Source organism: Perca flavescens, chromosome 22, assembly GCF_004354835.1.
Source record: "Perca flavescens isolate YP-PL-M2 chromosome 22, PFLA_1.0, whole genome shotgun sequence".
In the NCBI taxonomy this organism is placed as follows: domain Eukaryota; kingdom Metazoa; phylum Chordata; class Actinopteri; order Perciformes; family Percidae; genus Perca; species Perca flavescens.
Genome location: NC_041352.1, coordinates 23,159,618 through 23,180,174, shown reverse-complemented (window position 1 = coordinate 23,180,174; position 20,557 = coordinate 23,159,618). Strand labels below are relative to the sequence as shown.

Sequence of the window (20,557 nt, the reverse complement as noted above, 5' to 3'; positions counted from 1 at the left end):
GGCATTTATTGACATAAAAAAGGTAAGATGTTAGCAGAAGATGCCTGACATCGCCAGACCAGTTTACAAATGCGAGTTAGTCTGGAACCTCTCAGTTCATTTTCGATTTCTAAGATGCGTAATCAACGGCCGTAGACCAAAACGCCTCTGCCCGCAATTGGATAGACTTACAACCAATGAGAGCAATAAAACATGTTTGAACCGGGTTTCGGTACCCAACCTGTACCCAACCCTACTGACTGGGACCAGACGGATCTGCCAGAGCAAATAAAACAGGAGCTCTCAGATTCGTCTGGTTTCCGGGCTAGTGAGATACCATTTAAGTAAGTAGGTCGACCTTGCGAAGAGATTATTTGTCAAACAACTTCCAAAGTCAAAGATGAATCACACTCAATCAAATTGATATTCAATGAAATAAAACATTGTTCCATTATGAGGCATTACTTCAAACAAAACCTATAAAACATGGGACACTAAAACTTACACTAACACTAACGGTTTGCCCAGAATTATTCGACAAGTCAATGAACGATGATCACACAGCCCTACAGTGTAGGTACGTACGTGCACTACGAACAGTTCACGGGATTATGGGGAATAATTACGGCAAGAACTTACCGATGTCAGACATTTCAGGGACTCGGGCCATGTAGGGGTCCTTGGTGAATCGAGGCTCATTGTCGTTGATGTCGTGGATCTTGATGATGAACTCGGACTGACCCTCCAGCGCCTCGTTGGTGAAGCGGTTGATGGCTTTGGCGTGGAGGATGTAGTAGGCCTTCTCCTCCCTGTCCAGCCTCTTGGTGGCGTGGATGTCCCCCGACTTCTCGTCGATCTTAAAGAGGGACCCCGCTCCCTCCCCTGTGAGGACGTACCTCACGCTTCCGTCTCCTCGATCTCCATCTGAGTGAAGCTGTGGAGAAAAAAAGAAATGTTATATAATAATGTGGGTTCCTGCAGCACCCACAACAACTATTTATTTCAAGCAACAATTTGTGGCATTTTCATTTTAATAAATTCCCACTTTGCAGCTCTCTATTGCTAATTGTTATAGCACAACAGTGAGTCACACTTTGGTTCATGAAAGCTTTCACATTTGCTTGATTTGCTCTAATGAACACAAAGTGTCGGCTAGCCCTTTTTAAGGGAAATAGCTCCTAGTTGGCAGGAACAGAAATAGCCAGAGTGAACAGGAACTTCATCTACATAAAGTCCAACAAAAATGGAGAAACATCACAGTGCTGGCTCCACGGTTTGATTGACAGGTGATCTCTAAGAAGTGCAGAGCAAAAAAAAACAACAACCTCCCAGCAATGCACACTTTGTACCGCGAATGTCAACAAAATCAAATTTCAAAGTAGGAACCCAGCTTTCCACTTAAGTATTTCCTGATACACTGTGCACATATCAGTGATCTGACCAATCTGGGCCTTGGCAAAGAAACACACTGACAGCTTTGATAAGTGTGTTTGGTGTTATTTAACAGATTCATATCGTCTTTAGTAAACTGTCATCAAGTCATCACGAAGGCTTCACCTTGTCTCGGTGAAATTCACACCCTGCCAAGAAGAAAACACAGAGCCGGGGCGTTTAAAATGTTGCTTTTACTGGTATTGTTACATGCAAGTTGTCATCGTTTTTTTTACCTCAGGGCCACGGTGGCATTTTCACAGTGCTGTAAAACAGAATGCCAGTGTGTCGAAGTCTGCAAAGTACCAGCGTGAGTGCGAGCACGTCCGCCGCCTGCCAATCATTGATGGATCAGCAACATGACCAACATGCCAGAGGACCACCAGAGTCCACTCATCTGTGGTGGTTCTCATTATTATTTGCTCTCTCTCCCTCCCTATCTCCCGTTTAATTTTTTTTCTGCATGAACAGCAGCTTAGCATGCACTGACATTTTAATTCCACCACCAAATCCCCCCAACATATTTATCTCAGAGAACTCATCAAAAGCTTTTTCCAGTCGTTTCCCCTCCCACTGCTTCCCTGCCTACTTCCCTTTCCCCCTCCTTTAATAACCAAGGACATGTCAATAATTGCAGGGGGAGGTAAAGGGCAAAAAGAGGGCACGTTTGCAAAGTACAAAACCGAGGCAAACGCCACCGGAATGTTTACCCCGATAAGTGGGCACTAGTACGTGATTCTGAGGTCTGTTGTTGACACCTCGTTAACTCAAGTGAGCCGGCACGTTTGAATTTTGACGGTTCGAATGCATATTTTCCTTTGAGCGCGAGTTGTCTTTTGTCTACTGGCGTTCTTGGCTCAGCCGGGTGGACAGACTGAGGGGGGATATTGCGCGTTGCAGCAGGGTCACGTGGGAGCACACTGCAAAGTCTCCCTTCTCATCATATATTAAAAAGCTTTTCATCCCAGGTGCTGGGAAGCTTTACTAATTCATGCTGTTTTATCAGGGCAAAGCTGGCACGTGTGAGATGAACAGCTTTGTGGATTAGCATCTTTAACACTATTTTGTTCGCCTGCTTGAATGCTGGTAAAAAATGACTGTTTTCATTCCCATCTCTGTCTGTCTAACCAAGCCAGACGAGTGTGTTGCAGAATTTCAGCATCTTCGGATTAGGATCTAGAGTGGAGCACTGTTTCATTAACCCACTTGAATTCTGGTCAAAACAACTCTTGTTTTTCTTTCTTTCTTATTCTCTCTGTCTAACCAAGCCAGGAGAATATCCTGCAGAATTGTATTTGTTTTCTATTCTGCTTTTACAGTACGTGCTTCCAAATAGAGACTCGGTTGGCTGAAAACAATCCACTTCAACATTATTATCTTTCTCCCGCTGTTATAGCCGCAATGTCCTTTTCTATGATTGTCTATCAAGCTGTCTATCTCTGCCGGCACGACAATTCAGTTAATAACCGTTGAGTCCTCTCCTTTCGGCTGATATGTGAGATAGACAGTGTGACATACGCTGTGTCGACTATCATTTCTATGAAAACAGAGAGATCTTGTGGTTCTCAAGAGTTTCTCCTCTCTCCCCTGAAGGATATTACAAGGCAGCTCAGAGTATCGAACTCCTGCGCCTGCTGCAGTGACCCGTCCCTCCCAGTTGCCCACCTTGCTGCCGAGGAGAATTTACCGCTGCCCTTCTACTCAAATTAAGAGAAGAAAAAAAAAATAAAACTCCCCCGGAAATCAATGTGGCAGCCCAACGTACATTCACAATGGCCCTTTGATCAATTTATATCGAAAATACAATTAAACTGTCACAGGGGGAGAAAAGAAAGCCACATGTGCATTCAGCATGGTCACCAAGAAGCTCTGGCACATCAATAGCTAGCCTTTTCTCCTTTGCCCTCCTGTGGTACCAAATCGTAAAAAAGGCAGAGAGCATGACGCTATATCTATTAACACTGGGACTGCTGATCTTTATGTAAAGGAAAAGGACACTGTAAAAATAAAAAAATAAAAATCTCCATCTTCTCAAGTCATTCTGTCTATAATAGCGGCCTAAAATCCTAATTTTCTTCACAGACTAGTTTGACATTTTGGAAAATAAGCTTATGAGCTTTCTTGCCAAGAGTTACCATGTCTATCCACACTCTAAGAAATAGCTGTGTATTAACAGTTGCATGTCTGTTTATTTTAGCAGAAATTGTCCATAGATTGTGATTCACATACAGTTGTATTTTTGTATTTTACATTTCAAATTGCATAATTTGTATTCCGACAACTGCATTTTGCGCTTTTTTTCAACCTTTTGGAGTTTTTTTCCCCCCGACATTTATTCATTTTCTTTTGTTTTCAGCAGGGTTACTAACTGAGCAGCTTTGTATGACAGAATTTTATATAATCAGCCTAACAGAAAATGTTCTGTATTTTAACTGTAGCTACCCACATCATTTCTGTTTTTTTAATTAAAGGACAAAGTCCGAGTAACGAGCTGCCAAAACTTTTTCTATTATTTTACGTTTTTATTTCTTAGAGTGCAGTAAATATGAGGCTAAAACCAGCAGCTGGTTAGCTTAGCATAAAGTTGTTTTTACACTTCAGTTTTTGTACGGATTAAATAAATAAGATATGTCTTAATTAGTGAGCATTAGAAGTGCTGGTAGTCTGTTTTTGGGACCTTTGGAGAGAGCTAAGCTAGCTGTTTTCCCAACTCCACTCAACGTAAGCTAACAGGCAGCTTGTGGTAGCTTCATATTTACCGTACAGACATGAGTGGGGTATTAATCGTCTCATCTAACTCTCAGTAAGAAAGTAAATAAGCGGTTTTCCCCCAAAATGTTTAACTATTTCTATACCTCCTTTAAACCAACTAAAACAGTCTGCCATTGCAATGCCAAACTATTTCAAACTGTTTGCAACAGACTTGTTTAAATGCTTTTCTAATAATGAGTGCCTGTATCTTGAGTGGCAAAAGATCAAGTAAATGTTGCTGCACTCAAATCAAGAAAAATGAAACTTGAATTCAGAGAATCCTTCTAACAAGTTGATTTGAAATAAGGCTCTAAGGCAAAACTGCAGGAAAATGTCTTGGCAGTGAATTAGTTGGGAAGCAAACTATTGCACATTTATCATTATATCATCAATGACATGCTATACACTTCCACTCAATTAGCTTTCTCTGCAGAGTGATACCATAATATTTCCAATGTTTGGAGTTTTTCACAGTAGAAGATATTTATTTATATTCCTACGTGCTTCATCTTCCAGTTTTAAAGTGGGCTGAGAAGTGCAGTGGTACTCATCAGACATCTGCGCGTGAGAACTTCGAAGCGAGCCGTCTTTGTTTGTGAAATTAATCAGCTTCAAGTGCAGCAAATGTTAGTGCAGACTCGATCTGGCCGCCATTTGTGCTTCACTCGAGTTAGGCCAAAAAGATGGCACTGGAAATGGGTTGCTTAGGGCAATTAGCCAGTTAGCCTTTAAGGCCTTGTGTCCTGGCCTGTCGAGAACTGGCTGCCTTCTATGTAGCCAGATGGTAGCCTCAGACTGTGCACAAAAATAGCCCATCAAATGTCCGTTGATGTGTAAACTTGAGATTTGTGGTCAAAGCTGCAGAGACTTAAAGGTGAAATGTCAGTTAACAAATATTTCTCACATCTTTTGTTTTGTGTCCCATGCATAATTTCTAGCATGTTATCTTTTAATTACAGGCCATTCCCAACAGTTTGTTTTCACTTTGCTGCAGGGCCGGGGCCGAGGTCATGTCCTCAGAGTTGGTTCTGGGAATTTGGAGGCTTTTAACAGCCTTAGTAGTTGTACACACTGTACAATTACACACAAACTATACATCGCGTCTTTTTAAGGCTGATTCTGGTATTTATTTTAGACTCAGTGTCTTGTATTTTTTATTACACGTTTTTTTAAATCATTCTCTTTAAACTGTGTAGAGAACATTTCAACCTGTTCCTAGTTTTTTTCTAAAATCAAGGTAAATTGTTCTTGAGAAAAGTTAAATATGATGGGAATAGGCTGAAATATTTTCTCAAAGGAAAATTCTTTTCTTTTTCAATTTCTTTCTCAATTTAAAATGAAATATCGAAAGAAATAACAAATGTACAAAATATATCACATCCATTCGCCCCTCATTCAAATATAACGTACTACTTGATTGCAGAGACAAAGGCTGAATATTGGCTGATAGAAAAATCTATTAATCTCCCCCTGACAAAACCAACGGGTGTTCAAAACAGCAGTGGGCAGGTGATAGCATGGAAACAAATGCAAGGTGCTGGGGTGATGTTGGCGTATCTCGCTCCGACATCGCTTCGCCGCCTGCAACGTTGTCAGACAGATGTTTGCCGGGCCTCGCCGCCGCATGACCTCATCACACCCTTTGCACCCTGGGAGAAGAGCATAATTGAAGTTGCCCCCCCCCTCCGAGCACACAAGCAGAAACTTATCGCCTAATCAACAAACACTGCCAATGTGTGCTCCAGGTCGCCACTGGAGACCCGCAGGGGTTGCCATGGAGCGGGTACAGCCAGGCCTGTGCCATATTGCAAACTCCTTGCCTCTTTGCCAAGGTGAGCAGCTGGTAACGGGTGGGGGAGCATGAACAAAGACCAAAAATCCCCCCCCCCTCCACACACTACAAACAAACACACACATCCCTGCACCTTTCCACTCGGCTGCCATAAGACGCTTGAGTCCTTCCCCCAGGTCGCTTCAACCGCTGAGTCATTCAGGACTGGGAAGAATATTATGTCTGTGTTCATCTGCCTTTTTTTTTCCTCTGATTTTCAGCCCATTACTGGAGGCTAGTGTATATTTCCGTGCGAGCTGTGTGTGTTTGTGCACATACAGAGAACATTGCTTACTTGCTAGGGACTGTGTTGAGGCGTCTATCCAGCAGACCAAGAACCACTGGGGCCTATCAGGGGCTGTAAATACTTTATGAGATATGATAGTACAGCACAAACACTCCTAAACCACAGGCCATTAACCATTTTCAGTGGATATGTGCCCTTTGGTAAAGTAAGAAATAATGAAATAAACAAACATTCTCTTCCCCCAGTGACAGCCGCGGCCCTGCGAGGCCTGTATGCAGCTCGCCTGCTAATGAGAGGCAGTGTACGATTCCCCTCCTGCAGGAGGAAAAGAAAAAAAAAATCATTGGCCAACACAGCAAGATTAGCAAGATTAGCAGCCAACCAGCTCCACAACAAGACACCGCCAGAGTCTCCTGTTCCCCTTCATCTCGATTGCTTCCCTTAATTCCCTCCCGTTCCAACAGCTTTTGTTACACTTGTTCAGGAAAGATTAAACTTTCATTTGTTAGCACTTCACAACTCGATAAAGCAGTCGTAAAAAAAAAAAAAAAAAAGAAGGGGGGGGGAGCAACCGGGAGAGATTGAGTTTACCAAACAACTGGAGATGGGATGTTGTAATTCAAGTGTAGTTTCATCATTCTATCTTTTACTGTGTGTCAAGAGCTGCTCCCTTGTTTATAATAACCTGCCATTGTGTTATTTCCGATTCATTTTTTTTCACCACTAACAAAAGTGGTTTTGTTCCACGCTGTGTTCTCTGGTTGCCATGGTGTCACTTGCAATGACAAAAGCCTTTCCTTTTGTGTTTCTGGTAGTGATATTTTGTGGTTTTTTCTTCCAACCCAGTACACCGTGAGAACACGGCCTACACCTGAGGATGTGGATGCAGATGGTTGTTCTCTATGTTGAGCCACGTGTTCAACTCGAAAGCCATTCATTCCTTTTAGAGCCTCATTCATCACTTGTACTTTATCAAGCAATTACCAAACAGTAATTGCAATCAGATAAAAGCCACGTACCGCAATCCTATGTGACAACTGGCTAGTGAGCTGACAATGAGAAGAAGTGCCCAGCTGCATGTACTTGGGGGTCGGGGGGGGGGGTGGGCAACAAGTGCTCAGAGTCATGATTAAGTGTGGTGCTTGAATGTTGATGCCTTAATGGCGTCTTCAGGAGACGGGCTCTTAGGCCGCAGCCTCTGGCTCTCTAAATGTATACCACACTCAGATAATCAATTCGTTTTTTTTTTTGCCATTAGTCTTTTTACAAGCTTAGAAGGACGAGTGGCACATCAGTCACCACTCTTTGAAGACAAAAGCTGTTTGATCGTGCTCACTACTTACTTTTCATCTTCATTCGCTCTGTTTCTGTTGTTCTTTTCAACTTTCTTTTTGTCAGTCCTAGTATTTGCTCGGCTCAAACCGTACGGAATGTTGTAATCCTTTTAGACCGGGGCTGAAAGTCAACCCACCCCACTTGGGGAGGATGCATGTTGCAGAATCTCATTTGGTTGGATGACTCTATCCTCCGTGGACACACGATGGGAATGCAAAGCACTAGCCCCATTCAGCTCCTCGCACAGAACAGCCTTTCTTCCTCCTCAGTCGTCCTGACCTTGCCACAACGCTTCACAATCTCCTCAATTACAGTAGGTTGGAAGAGGAGACGGATATCTTGACTTCTGCTCCGCTGCATGTAAAGCAAGCATCATTTGGCCCGTCTTCTCGTACGTCCCCCCCCAATGTTATCTGGGTCGACACCGTGTTTTCATTTTGTTGAACAAATAATACCTTCAGAGGAAGTCATATTTTACTGTAGGGCAAGACTGCCGCGTAAGTACGGCTTGATGTGAGTGGAATGGACGTCGTGCAAGCAACCACAGAGCTGACAGTAGGCACAAAATACATTGGACAGCCAACAGCAAAGAAAGCCTGAGGATTGATGGATGGATGGAAGTCCGATACATGAGCATTAGCCGATCGGAGTATCATGTCACGTCTACTCTCCGATGATGGGGTGATTCTTGTATTCTTGGAGACAGAATGATGCACTCATGTACATGATGTTATTTATGTTGCAGCTTCTCATTAAGAGCAGATCTTTTCCTTTGAGTTGGTAGAGGATAATTACGTTATCTAGAACTCCATTATGCTACTAACAGAAGGCACAGACGGTATTTAGTTTTTTTCACCCCCCTTTAGTGCTATTATAGAAACTAACCTTTTTAAAATCACAAATTCAGATTATTTGTGTGTAATATCCCAACAAAAAAAAAACACAACTATATATACAAATATATGTATGGACAGGCAGTAAATAATGAGGCATTTTTTAAATGACCAAAAATAGCATGTAAAAAGTTCAAGTTGTGGAAAACAAATCCCAGAAGAATAAACACACAATAGACATTGAGGAAAAGACAGAATGAGAGAGAGAGAGAGACTGAAAAGGAGACAAGAAAGCTGTAGATTTTGATGCACCGCGTTCAAAGTTACAATTTGTGAGATGGACATTGTTGCTTCATTTTTTTTTTTTTTGCAAATATCTTTGCCAAGTGCTCACCGCCTAGGTGTCTTCACTTCGTAGGGATCACTTATCAGTGGAACAGCGTAACAAGTATCCCAGTTTTCTAAGGAATGATGAAGTTTGGGTTTCTGTACTCTATGTACACCCTTTCTTTTTTTTTTTTTACTCTTTTCAACTGTGGCGGGTGGTGACAGCTGCTCACACCAACCACTGAGTACTCCTTTTATTCATTCTGAACAAACTGCTATTAGAAATGCAAAAAAAAAGATTAAAAGAGTCTGTATATTCTGAGGGAGATGGGACTTATGGACTAGATGAGTCAGAAAAGTATGAAAAGAAACATTTCTGCAAATGCAATGTTAGTTGAATGAGAGCTAAATGAACTCCTGCTAAACACAAGGGAGTCGCTGTTCTAAAGTGTTTAGTTTACATGCGATTTCTTCTTCTACTTCCATTGTGCAGCATCTGGTAAACCCAACCAACCACTGTACAGTCCTTCCACAAAAACGTGATTATACGATCGCATAATTCAATGCATAAATCAGACAAAGTCCGCATATTTATGCGGGGGGTGCATTTTTTCAAATACGCCGCACTTTCGCCACATAAATTGCGATTTACGATCAAAATATGCAGGGCTTGCATGATTTCATAATCCCCGCATTTTCATTGCAAAAAAGTCACAAAAATTCCTTGCAAAAATTGCAGGAACTTGCAAAAACTGCGGTTTGATGAAAGAGTGAAAAAAAAGTGATTCCCTCAACACTGAAAATGGCTGCTCTTGTGTGAAGTAAACGCAACATTTTTCAACTTTCTGCTAAGATACAGTACAGGCCAAAAGTTTGGACACACTTTCTCATTCAATGTGTTTCCTTTTTATTTTCATGACTATTTACATTGAAGATTCTCACTGAAGGCATCAAAACTATGAATGAACACATATGGAATTATGTACTTAACAAAAAAGTGTGAAATAACTGAAAACATGTCTTATATATTAGATTTTTCCAAGTAGGCACCCTTTGCTTTTTTATTAATAAGGGAAAAAAATCCACTAATTAACCCTGACAAGGCAAACCTGTGAAGGTAAAACCATTTCAGGTGACTACCTCATGAAGCTCATTGAGAGAACATCAAGGGTTTGCAGAGTTGTCAAAAAAAGCAAAGGGTGGCTACTTTGAAGAATCTAAAATATAAGACATGTTTTCAGTTATTTCACACTTTTTTGTTAAGTACATAATTCCATATGTGTTCATTCATAGTTTTGACGCTTTCAGTGAGAATCTTCAATGTAAATAGTCATGAAAATAAAGAAACACATTGAACGAGAAGGTGTGTCCAAACTTTTGGCCTGTACTGTATCTTAGCAGAAAGTTGATAAATGTTGCGTTTACAGCCATTTTCAGTGTTGAGGGAATCATTTTTTTTTCTCTTTCATCAAACCGCCGTTTTTGCAAGTTCCTGCAATTTTTGCAAGTTCCTGCATAAAATTGCATAAAATTGCATAAATATCCCGCATATTCCATTGCATTTTTTAAGAAAACGTGCCGCATAATCAAGGATTTTTGCCCGCAACAATCACAAAAAACTCTATATATATAACTTTATATGTCTGTGTTTTTATTTATGTGATCTGTGATGATTACTGCAAGTCTTTTGTTAATACTAGTCTCATCATGATACCCAAGGTTTGGTTTCAATACCGAAACAATATTTTTTCAAAGCTTCTACAAAAGAAGCCACTATGCAAGAACTTTGCCTAAATAAAATAACATTTGAATCAGGAAGCATTGTGATCAAAGAACAAATAAACAAGATTAGGAATCTGACAAATCTTATCCATGTGCTTATTTAATTATTGTAGGTAAAATTGGTTACAGATGAGATGAGCTGATCTGCGGTGGACTCATCTGTTGAGCTGCTGTTTGATCACTGGTATAACACAGCATGTGTATGATTGTGTGTGATCATCACTGCTATGAAAAGCAGCTGTAGTCTACAACAGGGATGTCACGATACCAAAAATCTAGTAGTCGGTACCGATACCAACAAAAGTACAAGATACGCCCTACTAAAGTCGATACCACGGTGTGTAAAAAAAGAAGAAAATAATAATACTTAATCATTAATTCCTTTATTTAAACATTTAGGAGGGGGGCAGTGTCATGTCACTCTTCTTTCAGTGTCAGTGTTTTTTTTCCGTTTCAACTTTCTGTTTTGGTGTGGAGTGGATGGGGCAAGGAGAGCGTGATTTACATGTAATCAGGAGAAAACATCAGTCTTCTGGACCCCACAGCCCGCTGCTTTGAAGCCTGGCGTTACGTTAGCGTACAGTAACGTCTTTCACAAGCATGTTTATTTATGGTTTATGCTGGTTAAAGTAATTGGACGTTATGGAGGTCCGCTAAAACAAGCGCTTAAGTTAGCTATCGTTAGCTATCGTCAGCTATCAGAGCTAACGTTAGGCTGTGATGCGTTATTATGGCTCCCACGCAACTTCTAGGAGGAGGAGATTAATGTTACTTAACAATGTCTGGAAAAAGAAAATCTAAAGTGCGGATGCACTTTTAAATGGTAAAAGATGATCCAAAAAAAGTAAAATGCAAGTTGTGCCAACAGCTCATGTCCTACCACTCATCAACAACAAACATGGCTTTCCACTTAAAACGGGTAAGTTTATTACCAATAAAGACGTTTCACTTTTTCATATATAATGGCGCTTTTAATTTACGAATAGCAATATCATATGTTGGGACTTAAAATATGTTAGTCTTTTTTCTAGATCCACCCACAGTATCAGACTGACGACAGCAGTTCATCTAGTAGTAGTAGTAGTAGTAGTAGTAGTAGTAGTAGTACCGGAGCTGCGCCAAAACTAACTCAAAGAAAGCTAGATTTGAGACCGCCGTTGCCCGAGAAAAGGAAAAGAGAAATCCCGGACAAAATTGCAGAGTTTATTTCGTTTCACAATGAGGCCAGTGAATATTGTGGACGGTGAAGGTTATAAAGAATTAATGTGCACACTTGAGCCAGGATACACAGTTCCCAAAATAGAGATGGTTATGCATGCGGCGGGTGTGAAATACGCGTCCATACGCGCCTGCGGTTTACATGTTACCCTCCTGCTGACTAGTGTCGTGCCCCTCCCAACCCATTCACACACACACACACACAGATGATTTGACTATCAGTCGACTATAGAAAGATTCGTCAATTCTGATTTGAATGTGTAAATCCTTAGTCGGGGACACCCCTAATTCACTGTTTTTCCAGGCTGCTCTGCATTTTTTTTTGGGACATTTCCGGGCCATTATTTTGACAGGACAGCTGAAGACATGAAAGGGAATGACATGCAACAAAGGGCCACATGTCGGAGTCGAACAAGGGCCCTCTGCGTCGATGAGTAAACCTCTATATATGGGCGCCCGCTCTACCAACTGAGTTATCCGTGCGCTCACTGTGCAGCATTTTAACGGCAGTATAGAACATTTGTAAGGTTAGGCGTGTATACTGCCCCCGTCAGGTCCAGAAGGATTGCATCCCCCGATACCTACGGTACTGCATAAGAATGAGTACCGTCATTTTGGCATAGAGTTGGTACCGAAGTACCGGTACCCGTGACATCCCTAGTGTACAACTGGTGTAGCAGCTTGGTGCTGTGAGTGTCTGATAAAGAAAAAAAACTGAGAAAGCATGCTCTTTAACTACCTTTCCGACATACTGCATGTCTGTCCCGGTGTACTCCTCCAACAAAAAGAACTGGTTCCACATCCAACCTCGTTTGGAGCGCTTGAGCGGCACTCCATTGGCGTCTTGTCCCGTCAGCCCTGTGGACCCCCTCCGCCCCCCTGTAGTCCTTCGCAGGGCCCTGAGGCCATGCCCTGGAGAGCTGAGGTGGGCCATTACCCACAGCACCATCAATAGGCAAACCTTCCTTCTATCCATGGCCACACCACCACAACCTTCTGTCTTCTCTCCCCCCCCCACCTCAGTGGTCTGTGTCCAGTGGTTATTGGTCAGAGTATCGGATCAGTCCACATGCTGTAATCTACTGAAGCAGGGAAGGCTCCTCGGACTCACATGGGGCGGCAAACGGCACCTGCAACATTTACAGAGAAAAACAGAGTGTCAATACTGGGAGGAGAGGCAGCGATTTGTTACTGCACAAGCTCCTGTTTTCTTTCATAACTGTAGTCGAGACCAACTCAGTGGAGTTCCACTCTTTCTGAAGATGTAGTGCCTCTAAAATGGAGTCAAGACCAAGTGCAGATGGGAAGAGAAAAGAATTTTTTTTCAAATAAATGTTTATTTTTTATTTTTATTAAATCAATAGGGATCTAAAGATCTATGAAATCATAAAAAAATGAAATAAAAACCAAAGCAAGCAAACCGTGAACCAACACTGTAAAGAGGGAATGAAACAAACAACTGAAATGTGACAATGAAATCAATTGACCTAGTTTTATGACAAAGTTAATTTGACTCTCAAATCCTTTGCTTTTATTTACATTTTCTTTTTCCTCCATCGTTTGAGCACTGCACAAGCTCCTGTTTTCTTTCATAACCTGTAGTCGAGACCAACTTGGTGGAGTTCCAGACTTTCGGAAGATGTCGTGCCTCTAAAATGGAGTCAATACCAGGTGCAGAGGGGAAGAGAAAATACATATCTTTCCAAATGTGCTTTAATTGCTTAAAAAAAGCAATAAAGATAAAGATCTATCCAATCATAAAAACGAAATAAAAACCAAAAAAGGGTTAACCATGAACCAATACTGTAAAGAGGGTTTGAAACAAACAACTGAAAAGTGACAATGAAATCAATTGACCTAGTTTTATGACTTAAAGTGCTCATATTATGCTCATTTTCAGGTTCATAATTGTATTTAGAGGTTGCACCAGAATAGGTTTATGTGGTTTCATTTTCAAAAAACACCATATTTGTGTTGTACTGCACATTGCTGCAGCTCCTCTTTTCACCCTGTGTGTTGAGCTCTCTGTTTTAGCTACAGAGTGAGGCATCTCATTCTGTTCCATCTTTGTTGGGAGTCGCACATGCGCAGTACCTAGGTCAGTACTACTAGCCAGTCAGAAGCAGAGCATGAGGGCGTGCCACGCTAGCAGCTAGGCGAGCATTATAACGTGTGTTATAAAGTGACTCACGTTTGTCTCTGAAGTAAAGGCTGGACTACAACAGAGCTGTTTGGAGCAGTTTGTGAACAGTGTTTTCTGTTGGAGATGGTAAGTCCCTTTGGGGTGGACTTTGGGCTTTTTCACTTTGTAAACCTATAACGTGCACAAAAAAGATATACAACACAATAAAGGAAAGGGAAAAACGCCAAAAAGCATCTTTATCAATTTTACTCTCAAATCCTTTGCTTTTATTTACATTTACTTTTCCTCCTATCGTCTGAATTTAGACAGTTTCTCTTTCCTTTTCTGCCATGGTACACATTTGCACTTGCTTTAGGTTGTCAACCAAAGATGCTGCAATGGTAGATCTGAGGTGACATATGGCAATCACTTGATAAAGCCTGCGTTGAAAATGTTGCCAAAATAAAAAACAAATGCAAAATAAAAAAATAAAAAAGCGTTGAATAAATATGCAACTACTGTGCACACTTGAGGCAGACAATTTTGAGAAGTCATGCCCAGGTGAAAACCAAGCATGAGTCAGGGCCCACATGATAAAAGCAGATCTGAAATCTGTAACACAGTGGATGGCATTTCCGCTGCCGCACACACACATCCGCGCATTCCGGTTCACTCAAGCCCTGATATACATTCATGTGCACACACATGCTCTATGTTAACTGTCAGTCATCTGATTGACGGGCAGGCTGAGTGCAGCCTAACCTGATAAATATCAGATTAGAAATATTACACATCAATGTATTGGCTTACATCTTGTAGAGCATGTGCGGAGCTACTTTATCGGCATTAAGCCCCTGAATCAACATCTAATAGAGTGCAAGGCTCAATGTGGAGCGGCCCATTCTATCGTTTTACACAATCTGCTTCGGCACACTTTGTTATCAGACCCAGCAGAATGCCAATGGAGACCCTGGGCAATGTCAACCCCAGTTTATTACCTTACGATCAGTGTAAAGATACTGAACAAAATGTCTGTTTGGCGAACAACAGAGAAGGGCCCTGATGTGGGCAATGGAATATCTCGTCTCTCCGTCTCTCAATCATTTCTCCCACCCCTCTACTTTCCCTTTTCTCTGTCCGCCATCCTCTGAAGGCCAACGCAGAATGCGCTGGCAAATGTGTGAAGGAAGCGGAACAAGGGGAACAGAGCAGGACGGAGGTGGAGGAGGAGGAGGAGGAGAAGGAGGGGTAGGAAGAAAGAGAAAGAAGGCCATGTATTCTGCTTTTGTTCTCATTATTTCTCTCCGGCTGGGCGATATCCAGGCCGCCAGTGTTCCTCGGCTGGGGTTTGGTAGGAGGGTTATCAGTAGGTCCGCTGGGGAGCGTCTGCAACGTTCCTGCATATCGCTAGTTCTCAGAACGCCGGCGGAGGGAGAGGAGGGGGGGGGTGCAGTCTAGCCCCAATGTATGGCAAGTCTGGTCCGGCTTTCCTCGCACAGTATGTTGGAGAAGGAGCAAACAATGTCTCTGGACATGAATTAAGTACCCTGACCTGCATGCAGAAGTGGAGCCAGACAGACTGAAGATAATGAGGGGAAATGGAGCGAGGGAAGATGAGTGAGAGGAAAGGTGCTGGCTAAAGGGGTGTGGAAGCAGTAGTCCTGTCACAATACCACCATTCTGTCTTGGATACACGCACTGAGTTTAGTATCTGAAAATCTGAGAGCACAAAAATAAAGAAAAACCATCAAGCAATGTCACGGAACAACCGCTGAGCTTTATACAAACAGATGTCTCACCACATCGACTGGGAAAGCTTTAGAGCAACTTCTGTACAGGGGTTTTGATGTCGGCTGGGTGTCTTTGTTGCCTCGATAAACAAAATACAGTAGCTGCATATTTCACTCCTGTCCCACTCCGTCAAACACTTTGCGGTGAAGAAGGATTCGGTTCAAAACAGTTTTCAGCTATTTGGTTCTGTCTTTTCCACTGGAAGGGGTCCATGAAGACAGTTTCACTATCTTTGTTGCTTTCAGTCCTACAAGCCCATCCCAAAATGCACTGGTGGCACAGAGTCTTTTTATTTTTTGTTTTTATTTATTTTTTATTAACAATGCTATGGTGTACCTTACTTTGCCACAGTTAACTCCTCACAGTGAGCTGCAGAACAGAAAACCAGACAGTTGTGTAGTAGCATCCTAGTTGAGTACCAATAATCAAAACAAAAAGGAGCCACCTCTTTAGTTGCACAACTGTCCGCTGTTCAGGTTGCTTTTGTGTCAAAAAAACGTTTTCTATTTTCTTTGTATCGAGAGCGGATTATTGCATGTCTGCTGTCTGCGATGACTTTGGAGATTGTGGGCCAAACCAGATAACAAACTGCCTTATTGAATACCTGCTATTCTTTAAAGGTCCCATGACATGGTGCTCTTTGGATGCTTTTATATATTCCTTAGTGGTCCCCTAATACTGTATCTGAAGTCTCTTTTATATAGGCCTTAGTGGTCCCCTAATACTGTATCTGAAGTTTCTTTTATATAGACCTTAGTGGTCCCCTAATACTGTATCTGAAGTCTCTTACCTGAAATTCAGCCTTGGTACAGAATTACAGCCACTAGAGCCAGTCCCACAATGAGCTTTCCTTAGGAGGTGCCATTTCTGGTGGAGGTGGAGGGTGGGGGTGTGGCCTTGACCAACTTCCACTTTGGTCGTTTGAAAGCCATGATGTCTCTCTCTCATGGGTGGGCCAAATTCTCTGGGCGGAGAAAGGGGAGGTAACCTTGCTCCTTATGACCTCATAAGGAGAAGATTCCAGATCGGCCAGATCAGCTTTCATTTTCTCAAAGGCAGAGCAGGATACCCAGGGCTCGGTTTACACCTATCACCATTTCTAGCCAATGGGGGACCAGAGGCAGGCTGGGGGAACACATATTAATGTTAAAAAACCTCATAAAGTGAAATTTTCATGCCATGGGACCTTTAAACAAATTAAAATCCCAGTGTTTGTTTACGCCCTCTAGATGTGGTGGTGAATGGGAATTACAGCATTTCACAAAAGTTTTTGAAATCAGATGTAGTTACCGTGACAACACTAAGGGGCAAACGGGGAGAGAGGGAGTGAAGGAGAGGTAGAATCGTCCTGTCAAAGCAGCGTCAGCAGTCAGGCTGGGAGACCATCCATTACGCTACCTGTCTCCCAGAGGCAGCCAAGGCATGCCCTGCTTTCCCCTTATGAAGCAAATTGAGTGCGGCTGAAGCTGGGGGTTAGGTCCCCTCTTTCTCTTTTCCCTCATGCGTTGCAGTTTATAGCACCCCCCCCCACCCTCCTGCCTCCACATCCCGTCCCCCTGCCACTACCTACTTTGCTTGCATAGACCTGAGCTGATATATGCATTATTGCTGGGCTTTTCGCTGAAAGCCAGTCACTTTGCATGTGTCCTCTGCCTGGCTCAGCACGGGGAGGAAAAAAAAAAAAAAAAAAGACTCCTGGGTCAACAGTTCGTGTGCTGATGGAGGCAGGTGAAAGTGAGATGGACTGTCAGACTTCTTAATAACGCCCGCAGAGAAATAGTCTCTCTACTTTCTCTAAGCCGCAACTCTCATGGCAGAAGCTCTGTTTCCTATCCAAATTTGCTACATGACTGGATGCTTTTTCCTGCTTTCTCCCCCCCGCCCCCCTCTCTAGTATTTTCCTTTTTATGTTCATCCCCCAACTCCCAGCGCACTCGACTTTATGAATTTACTTAATTGACGCTGGTGAGGAGCATGTGGGACTTTGAGCTATTGATTTGCTGTAGGCTTCACCGTAGTTGGAAATACCAGTCGGTCTCTGGGGTGGACTCATGAAGCTTTCTACCTCCAGTCCCCCAGCACTGGGAAGCCAGCCTTTTCAATAGATTTCTTCATAATGTCACTGTGGAAAGCTAATGCTTTCACTGTACGGAGGGCTCGGCCGTCCCTAAGGAGCACTCGCTCCTTGACCGCATTTGTCATACCCTGGAAGCCATATTGTACAGCTCCCTGCCCCGATAATTCTCTTGACAAGGGACCACGACCAGGAGTAAGTCAGCAAAAGCTTTATTTTGCGACGTCAAAAAAATGTCACAGTCGGTTAAGAATGCTATGGTGCCACATGTAGCCCAGTGACTAAGACAACATGCCTGCCTCTTTACGTTTGTACTGTATGAGAGTGGAGCTGAAAGAAAGACGGAGGGAGACTTAAAGGGAATTACCAATTTCTCACGACTTGGATCTTATTGGCAGCACTGGCCTTCGCTTCTATTGGCACCAAGTTAATTACTCAGATTAACAACGAGAATAATGACTATGAAACATTCTGATGAAACACAGGGGGTCAGACAATCAGACACGTTTCAAATTAATCCCCAGTTTAGCCGCACTAAATCGGAAGAGAAAAATAGTCTGTTGTAAACATCTATCCCTGTTTACAGACTGAAGAACCAGGGTTCAACTTTGACCTGCCATGCCTGCTGTTATTGTGGACACAGAGTTTTATTAGTGATTATTATCTAAATTTCTGCTCCACTCACTTTGGATTTTACCTTCAAATAAACCTTCTGCTTCTTGCCCCGTAAGACTTCATTGTAGCAATGCCCCTGTTCCAGATCTCAGCAACTAACATGATGAGTAAAGCAAGGAACATTTATTTAAATAGCACATCTCATCATCAAGGCAACTCAAAGTGCTTTACATATATTAAAACGCCAAAAAGCATCGAGACAAAGTGCAAAAGAAACACTACGCTACAAAAGGACATTTAAGAAAATAATAACAAGCTAAATAGGATAGGACAGGCATAAAATACAAGAATAAAAGTTACAGTATTGTGTAAGAAATTAATAAGGATTTTCTTGAATAAAATGCAGCCGCAAAAAGAAAAGTCTTTAGCCTCGATTTAAAGCTTTAGTGCGTAACGTTTTGATATTAATAAACGTCCGTTATATTCAAGCCATTACCAAATGAGTTGCTACAAGGCTAATTAAGACTATCAGATCCACACAACTCTCTGTATTTCTCAGTATGGTTATGTTCAGAAGATTGTGTCAGCACAGAACCTCGAGTGAAGATAACGGAAGGCTTGTATCATGTGGATGCGACAACAGTTTTGTTGTCATTACTTAGAATTCCTCACTGTGGCAACAGATACTACGCGCTATAGCTTTAAAAGAACTGAGAGTTGCAGTGGACCTGCCTTTTATGGGAGTGTGTTCCAGATCTGTGGTGCATAAAAACTGAACTGCTTCTCCGTGTTTAGTTCTGACTCTGGGGACAGAAAGCAGACGTGTCCCAGACAACCTGAGATGTCCGGATGGTTTTATAATGTAAAGCAGCAGACCAGAAATGTATTTTGGCCCTAAACCTTTAAGTGCCTTATATACCGACAGTAGTAGTAGTATTTTGAAATCAATTATTTGAGAGACAGGAAGCCAGTGAAAAGACTTCAGAACTGGAGTGATGTGATCCACTTTCTTGGTCTTAGTGAGGACTCGAGCAGCGGCGTTCTGAATCAGCGGCAGCTGTCTAATCGATTTCTTAGGGAGACCTGTAAAGACCCCGTTACAGTAGTCAAGTCTACTGAAGATAAATGAATGGGCAAGTTTTTCCAAATCCTGCTGAGACACAATTCCTTTAATCGTTGATATATTCTTAAGGTGAGAGTAGGCTGACTATGTAATTGTCTCCTTGAAATGCAGGTCTGAGTCCATGATTACACCAAGATTTTCAGGATTGTGTGTTGTGCGGTGACTTTTAATCGTTCGTCTTTGGCTCCAAAAAACACTACCTCAGTTTTGTCTTTGTTTAATTTAATAAAGTTCTGGCACATCCAATCGTTCATTTGTTCAATGCACTAACTCTGATCAAATTGGACCATACCAACGTGGTGATAGTTTTATGTAAATGTATGTATCGTCTGCATAATTACGGTAACTTATTTTGTTGTACAATGTTACTAAAACCCATGGAAAGACTACAAACCCAAGTTGTAACGAAGCTGAATTTTCTGACTGTGACAGAGAAAGTGCCAAAGAAAGAGTGAGTGTGTTCTTGTTCACAGCCATCTTCCCCGAGCGCCCGTCGCTGGAAGTGATTTTTGAAAAGGAGCCACAGGTCTCGTCTCTCGCTGTTCGCTTTCTCAGGGAGCACCATCGTCATAATGAAGGTGTGTAATAGAACATGACACCATAATTATATTCTCCTAGTTAAGAGGCAGTGTTTACAACAAGCACAAGGCTGCCTTTATTTTCTCCCTCTTTAAACACACTCACTCTCTCGCCTGCCCCATCTCTCGCTTCATATAAAACAAAATGCTTGATGAAAAAATGAAAAAAGTAAATTGCTTTAAATTGCCTGTCACAGATTGTGTGGAGTCGCCACAGAGCAATAAGACTTGTGCATTGTGTTGGGCGCTGGGTAAGCAAGATTAATGTGTCTGCTGCCAATTTTCGAATGCCCCGTGATTCTCCGCTCAAAGAATTGCTTGGGATAACATTTTGAATCAGGACAATTAGCTATTAAATGTATCTATTGGTTTTATCGAACCCAGAACCACTAGGATAGACACAGGGACACAGAGAGTCGCACAAATGCATTTGTCAATACATATTGGATCTGGCCAGCTAATGGCCTTTCCAGTGCACATGTGCCGTTATACACCATAGGCCTGGGTGGCATTTTAGCCT

At 42.2% G+C, this 20,557-nt stretch overlaps 1 protein-coding gene across 2 annotated transcripts in view; it reads right to left on the bottom strand.

Moving 5' to 3' along the window:
* The window catches only part of LOC114549130 (cadherin-6), a 77,395-nt gene that overhangs the window by 40,517 nt on the left and 16,321 nt on the right, over window positions 1-20,557 (bottom strand). The window contains exons 1-3 of one of the 2 annotated variants that reach the window (XM_028569317.1): window positions 16,438-16,477; window positions 12,474-12,864; window positions 619-913 (exon numbers count right to left, since the gene is read on the bottom strand). In XM_028569317.1, the coding sequence (XP_028425118.1) occupies window positions 619-913; window positions 12,474-12,710 (532 nt within the window). In that variant the 5' untranslated portion in view covers window positions 12,711-12,864; window positions 16,438-16,477. Of the gene's footprint in view, window positions 1-618; window positions 914-12,473; window positions 12,865-16,437; window positions 16,478-20,557 lie in introns of those variants that run through there. The other variant, XM_028569316.1, reaches the window with a different exon arrangement.